Source organism: Lolium perenne, chromosome 7 (genome assembly GCF_019359855.2).
Source record: "Lolium perenne isolate Kyuss_39 chromosome 7, Kyuss_2.0, whole genome shotgun sequence".
Classification (NCBI taxonomy): domain Eukaryota; kingdom Viridiplantae; phylum Streptophyta; class Magnoliopsida; order Poales; family Poaceae; genus Lolium; species Lolium perenne.
Genome location: NC_067250.2, coordinates 207,842,314 through 207,853,630, shown reverse-complemented (window position 1 = coordinate 207,853,630; position 11,317 = coordinate 207,842,314). Strand labels below are relative to the sequence as shown.

Here is an 11,317-nt window from a genome sequence, read left to right as displayed (position 1 = left end):
TTTTTATAATCATGCTATATCTTTTGTTATTCTGGATTATACCACATGGTAATATGCTTATATTTTCAAAATAGAGAATATAAATTTCTATAATAGTGGATACATACACTATAAAATATACTCCATGGTGGATCTATTGAAGCTAATTTGGTATTCTGAATGTTTTTAGAATGAGGCAAAAGACTCATCATTTTCATTAATCAAGCAGAAGAGAGTTGACCAGATTATTGGTGGGAAACAAGGCTGTAAAACAGGGGTATTACCAACGTTCATATTTTTGTTAATACTCCCTCCGTGTATTAATATAATGTTTTTTAGATATTTTTAAATTAGACTAGATATAAATGAACAAACGTGAAACTACACACTAAAAGTAGACTAGATACAAACAAAAGCGAGTAAACTAATGAAATGGCTAAAACATCTTATATTTCTGCATGGAGAGAGTAGAATTTACGAGATGTTGAGTTTTTTCCAAGAAATATATGTATTTTTTTATAAACATAGTGCTTCCTCCGATCCATATAACTTCCAACTAAAATGAGGAGGTGACGTTTTGGCTCATAGGAGCAAATGCTCCCATTGTACAAAATAATTAAAAAATAATTTTAAAAGTGTCAAAAAATTCTGACATAAATTTTTGGGGTACATCGTGACATTCTTGTTAGTGCACAAGTTTTCATGGAGAAACAACATTTTATGTGGCGTGAACAAAAAAGACAAAAAAATGTCATGTACGTAGTCGTGTTATAGCATCAAAATTTGTCTTTTTTACAGGAGCCACAAATTTTTTTAGTTTCTTTTGAAAACTTGTGCACGAACATAAAATGTGTAGATATACATGAAATTTTTTACTTTAGAATTTTTTGACACTTCAAAATGTGGATTCACATAGTGGGAGCAAATGCTCCTATGAGCCAAAGTGAATATCCCCTAAAATGAATGTATCTACAATTAAAATGTGTCTAGATATATCTTGGTGCCCTCAGACAGGGACTCTCCTACTGCTTTGCTACTCTTTTTTAGTAGAGTTTTTTTCCCTATTGAAGCATCACAATTTTTTCTACTAGGACTAGCAAGAGATCCCTCTCTCCAGTCTCTACCATATGGATAAAAATCTCTACCATATGGATAAAAATCTGTATAACTATTCTCCTGACCAGAGATCCCAGCACATCACTCACGCAAGCTCACGCGGCTTCTGATACGTCGCCTTCGATCATAGAAGTCATCAACAAGAAAAGGGTAGCCAGTTGTAGAGACTACCGGAGACATAAGAGAAGAGTAGGGATCGATCGAAAACGACATTCGTTTCGCTAGACTAGAGGCACAATGTATGGCAAGGAACGGAGAGCGACATTCCTTTTGTTAAATAATGGTAGGACGTCCTAGGTACGCTCTCATAAAAACATTGCCACAGAGAAGTTTCCGATTAAATTACCGAGCGGTAATCGTCTCTTCTACCGGACTCATTAAGCCTGATTCCAACCGACAAAATAGCCGGGATGAACGCATCCCTATCACCCCCATGGCAGCTTTATTCTTGCAATCGTGGCGTCATACACATATTGGATCATCTTAGCAATTCACAATGGCATCCCAGCATATTTTTCGATTATTTATCCGTTGGAGACAACAAGGATAGACAATGTGTTCGTCATTGATCGTTTAGCCAAGTGTCCACACCGTCCGAATCTCATTCTTTGGGGAACTAGTAGTACAATTGGTTTGTAAGAGGGAAAATCAGTTGTCCCTACAAAAAAGGAATAAATCAGTTGAAGAAGCCGGCCATGCATTTCATTGGCAGTTTCGCACGTCCCATTCAACGACTCCACCATTTTGTTAATTTTGTGTACATGCCTACAGCTGTGAAGTCCCCCGCTGGCTACACGTCTCTATGTGCACATGTAGTCCAAATGGCAGATGTTGACTACATATTAGATAGTGTAGTTGAATACTTCCTCCGTTTTAAAATAAATATTTACATATTTATCGAGATTTACATGTTTCTACACTCTGAACGAATGGAGTAGCTTGAGTAGGATGTTAAGATGATCTAATTACAATGTCATGACCTAAAGATAGTACAGATGCACGACAGAATTCTATCTAATCCAGCAATCTCCAGGCATGAGTAGCCAAGTTTGTTCGCTGGCGGAGCATTCCGAAATCAGACACTTCTGCCAGGTCAAATAGGACACACATCTAGTAGATCTTCATCTTACATGAGAGGAACCCTAGGACCACCACCTTTATTCTTCGATGCGGACGAACATGCCCCCCACGCTGCCATCTGCTGCCTAGGAAAGATGAAGGAGGTTTAGAAACTCCACCAAAGCAGGAAACGACAAGCTCACCAGCGACATATGAGCAACAAGGTGCCCACTATTGCCGCACAACTAACCATCACATCCAGAGCCAACGTGGCACGTGCAGCAGGCACGGACCGCACGACCCAGAGCAAGCGCGCTGCCTAGATCGGGCCCTCTAGGCTAGTCACCGGCGATCGCCGCACCGCCACACATCCTTGGTGAACTTCTCGTGTGCTAACGCCCCCCCCCCCCCCCCCCCCCCCCCCCCCACTCGCATGTCGATGCTATGAAGCCCGGAACACCAAGCAAGTTCACCATCGATGCAAAGCCTCGAAACAGCAGAACTAGTCTTCAAGACTCGGCTTCCATGGCATTATCCACCACTCACTTCACCATGGAACCAAAAAGACATGTTCCATGATGGCATCAGATAGAAGAGCTTCGCGTCGCTCCCTCCCGAAACTAAGCGGTCGGAAAAAATATGACAATGCACGACCGAATCCCATCCGATCCAGCAATCTCCATGCATGAGTAGCCCAAGGAAGTTTGCCAGCGGATCCTTCTGAAACTCGACACGTCAGCCATATCAAGGAGGACAAGCATCCAATAGATCTTCATCTTCACACGAGAGGAACCCTAGGACCGCCAACTTTATTCCTCAATGCGGACGAACATGCCTCCATGCCACCATCCGCTGCCCAACAACAATGAAGAAGGTTTAAAACCTGCACCACAGTAGAAAACGCTAGGCGCACCAGTGACATATGAGCAACACGGTGCCCCGTCGCCGCACAACCAACCATCACCTCCTGAAGCGGCGAGGCACGCGCAGTAGGCGCGGCCCGCGCGACACAGATCGAGCAAGTGGGCTTCCTAGATTGGGCCCTCTAGGCCAGTCGCCGGCGATCGCCGCGTATCTGTGGTCCATGCCACCGCATCCCGTTGCTAGCTCATCACGCGCGCCCTTCGCCAAGAGCGGCACCACTGCGCACCCACCTGAGCTTCACGTCCGTGCAGAGAGGATCCAGCCGATGCGCCTCCTAACCCACCATCTTTAGCGACCGGGCGCCGCTGCCACCATCAGCGCTGGCGGTTGCAGCGGCTAGGGGAGGCACAGGAGAAATGACTTGTGCTGGGGTTCTTGCCCTCTAGAGCCACCGCCACGCGGGCAACCCGGGAGGAAGGAGAGGGGAGGGAGGCAGCCCAGGAGGAGGAATGAGGGAGGGGGAGGCTGGGGGTGGGGGGGAGGAGGGAGAGGGTGGCTAGGATTGCATCTCGCTGCAAGTTGGAATCGTTGCCGACAGCCTTCATGTTCCAGGCAGAGTAGCTGTTACAAGTTCACATATTTTCCAAAGCCGTTTCTCCCTCGGTTTTCATGTTCCATCTTGATTGTAGTTTCCCCCCTTCTTAATTCACTGCACTTTAGCTGCCAAGGGGCCACTGTGTTCTGTTTCCGATGGAGAGACCGTGGAGAAGGAGCGGAGACACACGGGATCCCGCAGGTGGGGCAGCGGCGCAGAGGATCCTTGGGACAGTTGGCTCCCGCGCTTGAGTCAACCGTCAACCCGCTTGATCTGCGCTCGCGCGTTCACCGGCACGCCGCGATGGCCGACTCGCCTCCATTCCCTCCGCTCTCTCTCTCTCTATAAAGTAGACGAAGAGTCCAACGCCTCAGTACCATTCTTTCTCTCTCCATCCCCCTTCCTCTCACCTCACCCATCCGGCCATCCCCTGCCTCTTCTCTCCCCATTGCCTGCTGAAACCAAGCTCTGCCGGCCGGCCATGGGGACGCAGGCGGACGATCAGAACTACACGGCGTCGCCGGCCAAGGTACACCATGTGCAATCTCTTCCCATATGTTCTAGGATACATCTGCAATTTTTCATCGGAAAGAAGAGAGTTGGTAAAATTTCGGAGAGGGAGAGGGAGCTTCATAAGCCGACTATGACATGGACAAACTCGAGCTAAAAGGTGGGGCAAAAAGTCGCCTTTTGGCTAGATTTCCATGGAGAATCCTGTTCGATCGATCCATCCATCTCACGCCATCTAGCGAGTCTAGCTTTGCTGTTAGTGGGGACGCCGGCCGCCGCCAGCCAACCAACCAACTAGCCATCAAACCAGAGATTCCCGGCCCCTCCTCCTTCGGGAGTTACTCCCGAACTCTACGAGTTCATCTTCTTCACGTGAAAAAGAAACGCACCCCTACCACCAGTTCATCTTCTCCTTATATCTGAAATATATTCTGAAAAGTTAAAAGTATATCCATCAACTAGCATCGTGGTCGTCATAGAGTTTGTGTGATTTGGGGTGCTTCGCTTTAGTTGTCCGACTCCACCGCTCTTGGTCTCGCTCGAAAAGATCGGGGGTTTTCCCCTACTCTGTTCTTGCGCTGTAACTGGATCTGGCTTACAGTACCTATCACCCCTCTCCACTGATTTTTACAGCAACCACTAGTAGGCGTTATTTTCGTTCCACAATTCAGATATATCACATAATAGTCAAATGAATACATGCAAAAGTCTCTTGTTGTCTCCGTCGCATGGTCCACACACCTGGTCTTGACTATGAGGTATGAACGATCTCTGTACTTTCAGTGTACGTACTTGCTAGTCCCATATTTCGCTTTTGCGGCCAGGACCAGAAATATCTCGCAATTTTTAAATTCGCCAAAATTCGTATGTCAGTTGATAGAACATCAACTCCCCACACCTGTTAATTGCCAACATGAAGTTTTTGCTCAAAGAACGTGACAGCTACCACCTCCATTTTAAAATAAATAAATGTAGCAGTTTTGTCTTATCTAGAGTCGAGACACATTTTTTTTTTTTGAACGGGGCAAAAGTTTTGCCTTTCATTGATATAGGAGAAAAGAGTTGGCCAGTTTATGAGGAAAACTGGCCGAAAAACCGTACAACACGACACCACACACCAGCCCCGAGGCTGCGCTCCACACGGGTCGACGACCAACCAGGTCGACACCACACCTCAACGCAACAGGCGGAGGCGAAAGACCGGAGCCACCGCTCCAACTACCACGCCGGCCCCAAGGCCGCGCCCCGCCTGGCCGAAGACGAACCTGCCTCCACCGAACCACCAAAACACTGCACAAGCCCCTCTGTCCGGTGGACATCCAAAGCGAGGCCCCAAGAGGCAAAGCGACACAACCGCCCACGCCCGATCCCGCGAGGAATCTAGGGTTTCCCCCGGAGAGCCCGGGCGGAGATCATGAGACACCCACTTCGACGACGCCTTCAAAAAGGATGTGGCGCCCACGGGCGTCACCGTCGTCGGTCCTGGCCGGCCGCCAAGACAAAGCTTTCGCCCAGCAAGAGTCTCAAAAACTCGCACCCGCCCAACAAGGACCGGCACAGACCACCACCTGCATCCGCCATATCGCGACCCCCAGAGCAACGCGCCTGTAGCCAACGGAGCACCGTCGAAGAGCACCGCGGGCACCGCCGGAACGCCACATAGAGGGGACGCCGACCAACACCAACGCCGAGCTCGAAGACGAACGCCGAAGCCGCAGACAAGAGCTCCAAGATCCGGCCGCCGCGCCGCCCACGCGGCCACCGCAGCCGCCGCACCGCCGAGGATTCCGGGGCCGCCGTCCCGTCGCGCTCCTCACCCAGCTCCTCCTCTAGGCACACCACCACCATCGAGCGCCACCGCCCCTGGCCTGCATCCACGGCTCACCGCGATGCCAAGCAGACCCGCCGCGGACGTCCCGCAGCAACCTCGCCGCCAAAGCAGTCCTCTTGCAGCAACATCGTGGCCAACCCAAGGCCGCCGCCGCGAAGCCCTCCCGGCCCAGGGGCCAGGCCAGCACCACGCCGCCACCGCGCCCGTGGCCCGCACGGCCCTAGCAGACCCAGATCGGGGCCCGCCCATGGCGCCGGCCGCCGCGCCGCCAACCACCACCTGCGCCACCATCTCGGCCTCCCGACGCCACACCGCAGGGGCCCCGCGTCGGCCAACCACCGCGCTGCCACGGCCAACCGCGCCCCGAGCCGGCCCGCCCGGCCCAGATCTGGCCTGGCCGCCCTCGACCGCCCAAGTCCCATTTTAGTTATAGATATATTCTTATCTAGATAAAGTTACGAAATTTATTTCAAATGGTAGGAGTAACGTATGTGCGGATTCATCTATAATTTCTTGATCGACAGTATGATTCTCATAAGATTTCGGAACAAACCCCCACCATGCAAGAGAAATGGTTTTTTCTCATCCCACTCCATACAATATTTTCTTCACAAACTCCCTTCATTATGAACCTATTTACATATTTATGGTACTTAAATTCAGGATTGGCACGGTCTTTAATGCCTCCTATTTAAAAGAAACATTTACTCTGTAAAAGATATTCTTCTCGTTAGTACAGTATGCAACTACTATTTTCATCCCAAAGGTTAAGACTTATACTATTTTTAGCAAGTCAAACTAAGTCAAGTTTGACTAAGTTTTTACCAAAAAATCGTTAACATGCAAAATACAAAATCAATATCATTTGTAGGTAGTGAAATATATTTTCATATGAAATCTACAAAATACCATATTTGTTGATAGATTTTTCTAAAAATTTGATCAAACTTTACCTGCGTAGACTTTAAAAAAATATAAACCTTCAGATTTGGAATGGAGGTAGTAATATTGTGATGACAGTTTAACATATTCTTTTTATTCAACATTGGTATAGCCGTTGGTATCCGGCCAGCTGCTGCCACGCAGTGCCAAGCCAAGTTAATTAGCCATATAATCCAGCGAATTAGCTTTGTCACTGTCTTCATCAACGGCAATATGCTGAAGATTGAGTCAGGACAGGAGAAAGATATTACCAACATAGAACAACTAGCACTACTACTTGTAAGCTGCAGCCACTTGGCGCTCTCAGCCGAATCTTGTGGAACATTCAAACACAGCTTTGTAATCACAGCCTGGCCGTGATTTGTTTTGAAAAAATAATATGTTGCACGTTGTCAGATGAACATGCTGGATAAACAAATTTATCTTGGGCATGAGGTGGCCGTCACAATTAAGCATGGTCCCATGATCTTTGAATTTGTCAATTTGGCCATGTGACAAGTCAACTGCCGAGTAGAAACGGAATCGCCTTCTTCCATGAGTTAAGCCGACCGTTGATGTGTCAAATCTTCCTTCAAAGTTTCAACGCCATCCTCCCTTTCATTTTTTTTAGAATAAAATTTTTGCCCATCAGTTATCCTTGCGTTTTTCTTCGCTACTCACTAAGAATCTAAGATGAACTCCGAGGAAATGCAGCCAGGGTACAACACATTAGAAAAGGCAGAACTATATGGTTGTATACTTGTATAGACCTCCTTTTGTGATTGACCTTATAGCTAGCCTTTGTTCTGTACATTGAAATTGATGGCTGACAGCGAAAACCCGATTTTGCAGGATGAGAGGACTGCGGAGCAGAAGAAGATCGACGACTGGCTACCGGTCACGTCGTCGAGGAACGCCAAGTGGTGGTACTCTGCCTTCCACAATGTCACCGCCATGGTCGGAGCCGGTGTGCTCAGCCTCCCCTACGCCATGTCCGAGCTCGGCTGGTACGTCATCCTCCATTGGAGGATCACCACCTCTGGATCAATGTTTAACTCTGCACGGCAACTGATCTCTGTTTCTTGTATGTCTGCAGGGGCCCAGGCATCGCTGTGCTGGTGATCTCATGGGTGGTCACGCTGTACACGCTGTGGCAGATGGTGGAGATGCACGAGTGTGAGCCCGGGAGGCGGTTCGACCGGTACCACGAGCTCGGGCAGCACGCCTTCGGGGAGAAGCTCGGCCTCTGGATCGTCGTGCCACAGCAGCTCGTCGTCGAGGTGGGCGTCAATATCGTGTACATGGTCACAGGCGGGAGGTCGCTCAAGAAGTTTCATGACGTGATCTGCGACGGCAAGTGCAAGGACATCAAGCTCACCTTCTTCATCATGATCTTCGCCTCTGTCCACTTTGTCCTCTCCCAGCTACCAAACCTCAACTCTATCTCCGGCATCTCCCTGGCCGCCGCCGTCATGTCGCTGTCCTACTCCACCATCGCGTGGGGAGCGTCCGTGGACAAGGGCAGGGTGGCCAACGTGGACTACAGCGTCAGGGCCTCCACGACGCCGGGGAAGGTGTTCGACTTCTTCGCCGCGCTTGGCGATGTGGCGTTCGCATACGCAGGGCACAACGTGGTGCTCGAGATCCAGGCCACCATCCCGTCCACACCGGAGAAGCCGTCCAAGAAGCCCATGTGGAAGGGTGTCATTGTCGCCTACATCGTCGTCGCCCTCTGCTACTTCCCCGTCGCGCTCATCGGCTACTGGGCATTCGGTAATAGTGTAGACGACAATATCCTCGTCACCCTCAACAAGCCCAAGTGGCTCATCGCCATGGCCAACATGATGGTCGTCATCCATGTCATCGGAAGCTACCAGGTACTTTACAAACACAACAATCACTCATACATCATCACACTAGTCATCTTCATAAATTGTTCTAACATTCTATTACGATTTTATTTCCATAGATTTACGCGATGCCGGTGTTCGACATGATTGAGACGGTGCTGGTGAAGAAACTGAAGTTCCCGCCTGGCCTCACGCTCCGCTTGATTGCCCGGTCAACCTATGTTGGTAATGCCCTTTCTCTTGTTCAATTTTATGTTTGTTGACATCCAAAAATGATGCCTTACACTTTAGATTGCATACTGATGATGAGATGCAAATACTCTGTTGCAGCCTTCACGATGTTCATCGGCATCACATTCCCCTTCTTCGGCGGGCTACTCGGGTTCTTTGGCGGCTTTGCTTTTGCACCAACGACCTACTTTGTAAGCAATTCTTGGATTACCCTTCTTCAGTTCCAGCAGTAACTACATAGCAACTGTAAGAATTCAGAGTTCTGACTAGAAGCAACATCTTGTTCGTGCCCTGCAGCTTCCGTGCATCATGTGGCTAGCCATCTACAAGCCCAAGAGATTCAGTCTCTCATGGTGTTGTAACTGGGTAATTAAAATACGCTCTTCCTCGTTCTTACGTAATATATAGCACAAAAGTTATTTATCTTGATTTTGTTCTAACTCGCTTTGTATTCTCCCTGATGATGTTCAGGTCTGCATCATCCTTGGGGTGTGTCTCATGGTTCTGGCGCCCATCGGAGCGCTCAGGCAAATCGTCTTGAACGCCAAGAACTACACCTTCTACTCATAGATCGACATTATTATCACCATCACGTATTGTCACATCTAGATTCGTGATGCTTGGAACAAATTAACCTGTTGCAGCGTTGATCTACTATGGACTTTCTTTTGTCCTGCATGGAAAATAGAAGGAAGAACACAGTAGTAACAAAAAAAAGGTTCTGTTTGGGGTTAAGCATATGTAATATATGTGGTGTACGTGGGTTTGTTTTCTGTGTTGTAGGATGGGTAACATGGCTTCGCTTTTGTTGTGCCCAGAGGACAGAACGGACAGTTCTTTTCCATGCATTTCACGGTTTGTTGTAGTGGTGCTTTGATATGTTGTGTTGGTTGTTCTTATAATTCATCTTTTTGGATAAAAGGCCACTGCCCCCACATTAAATGAATAATGCCAACAGGTACTGTTTTATTTTACCTCTATGAAGCTCACACCCTAGATGAATCTAAAAATGGTAATCAGTATTTCTGTCCCTTATCTAAATTATTCCAACTCTCTCAGAATCACATTTAATTCTTTTGCTTTCCTTTTTTATGTTTTCAAGGTTTTCGATGCTAGATGTGTAAATTAAGTTTAAGAACTGAAGATTGTGGAAAACATGTCCAAAGTTCCCCTTTTATATCAACTAGCATAGTTGCCCTTACAAATGCCCAGGGCATTGCCTATTACCACATATGTATCAAAATTTACATAATCACAACTGTATCTATCATATTATTATATATTAGGATGACGGTAAGACTGGAAAAGAGAGATGTGATAGATATAATACAATTGATACATGTGCCAACAAAACATCAAATCAGCTTCCAATACAACACAAAGAATCCAGCTGCCAATCTGATGGATGTTATTTATCTATAACTATATATACGTAAGTATCACAACAATTATGCTGTCACAATTATGCCTAGAAAGATCCCATAAATGTTTCTAGTATATTAGATTAACTGGTAATGTTTAGCTATTTTTTCTACTTATAAGTTTTAGACATCGCACATACTTTGAAAATATCTAATAGCCATCTTCGCTCGTCTCATCTAGTTTGTCATTAAATTTGTTACCTATATTCTTTTTATCCCAAATAGTTAATGATATTTTTAACATGTGTAAGAATATTTAAATTTGTAAGGATTCTATTTTCTTGTGATAATGTTTATCCCTCGTAATATAAGGTTGTGCATACTCGATAGGATTGTTTTGTATAAAATTCAGTTTCATATAGTTTGCATTTTGAAGTCATAGACATCCAGCCTGGGCCGCACCTAGCTTATATTCGCAAAGATTATGTCAATATTATAAGACGATTGTACGCATTCTAATCATGTGAAAACCATGTCGAGTATTTCTATTTCATTTATATAGGAAACGTTAAATTTTTATATAGTACTTAGCCCAAAAGTTACATAGACATTCATGATGCCATTCTTTTTCCCTTGTGTAAAAATATTGGAATATGTATAGACTTTATTTTCTCGTGCTAATGTGTAAGTTATTTTTTTTGTCTCTTAATCACTGTTGAAAAATAGCTATCTAAAATAATAGCGGTGGCTTCCTCCAAATGTTATACACTCTATATCAAGCTAATAGCGTGTATATTGTAAATATTGTTTAAAACCATACCAGATATTGCCTACAAATAATAGATTTCAGCAATAATATAGACCCAAAATTCCCTTTTCCAATTATCTATAAGCCTAACACGGATTCGCCTCCACAGAGCAACAATATAGTAGCATATATTACTTGTTAAGAATCATTGCAGTTAGCCATATCGTCTTTCGATTCAGATGGGGAACCATC

General features: G+C 46.4%; 1 protein-coding gene across 1 annotated transcript; it reads left to right on the top strand.

The window, feature by feature from the left end:
• The first annotated feature begins 3,970 nt into the window (after positions 1-3,970).
• On the top strand, positions 3,971-9,804 carry LOC127314375 (lysine histidine transporter 2). The gene is made up of 7 exons (XM_051344835.2): positions 3,971-4,142; positions 7,728-7,882; positions 7,972-8,752; positions 8,845-8,950; positions 9,056-9,147; positions 9,254-9,322; positions 9,428-9,804. The coding sequence occupies exons 1-7, from the start codon at positions 4,095-4,097 to the stop codon at positions 9,524-9,526; spliced, it is 1,350 nt and encodes a 449-aa protein (XP_051200795.1). The 5' UTR covers positions 3,971-4,094; the 3' UTR covers positions 9,527-9,804.
• Positions 9,805-11,317: the final 1,513 nt, after the last annotated feature.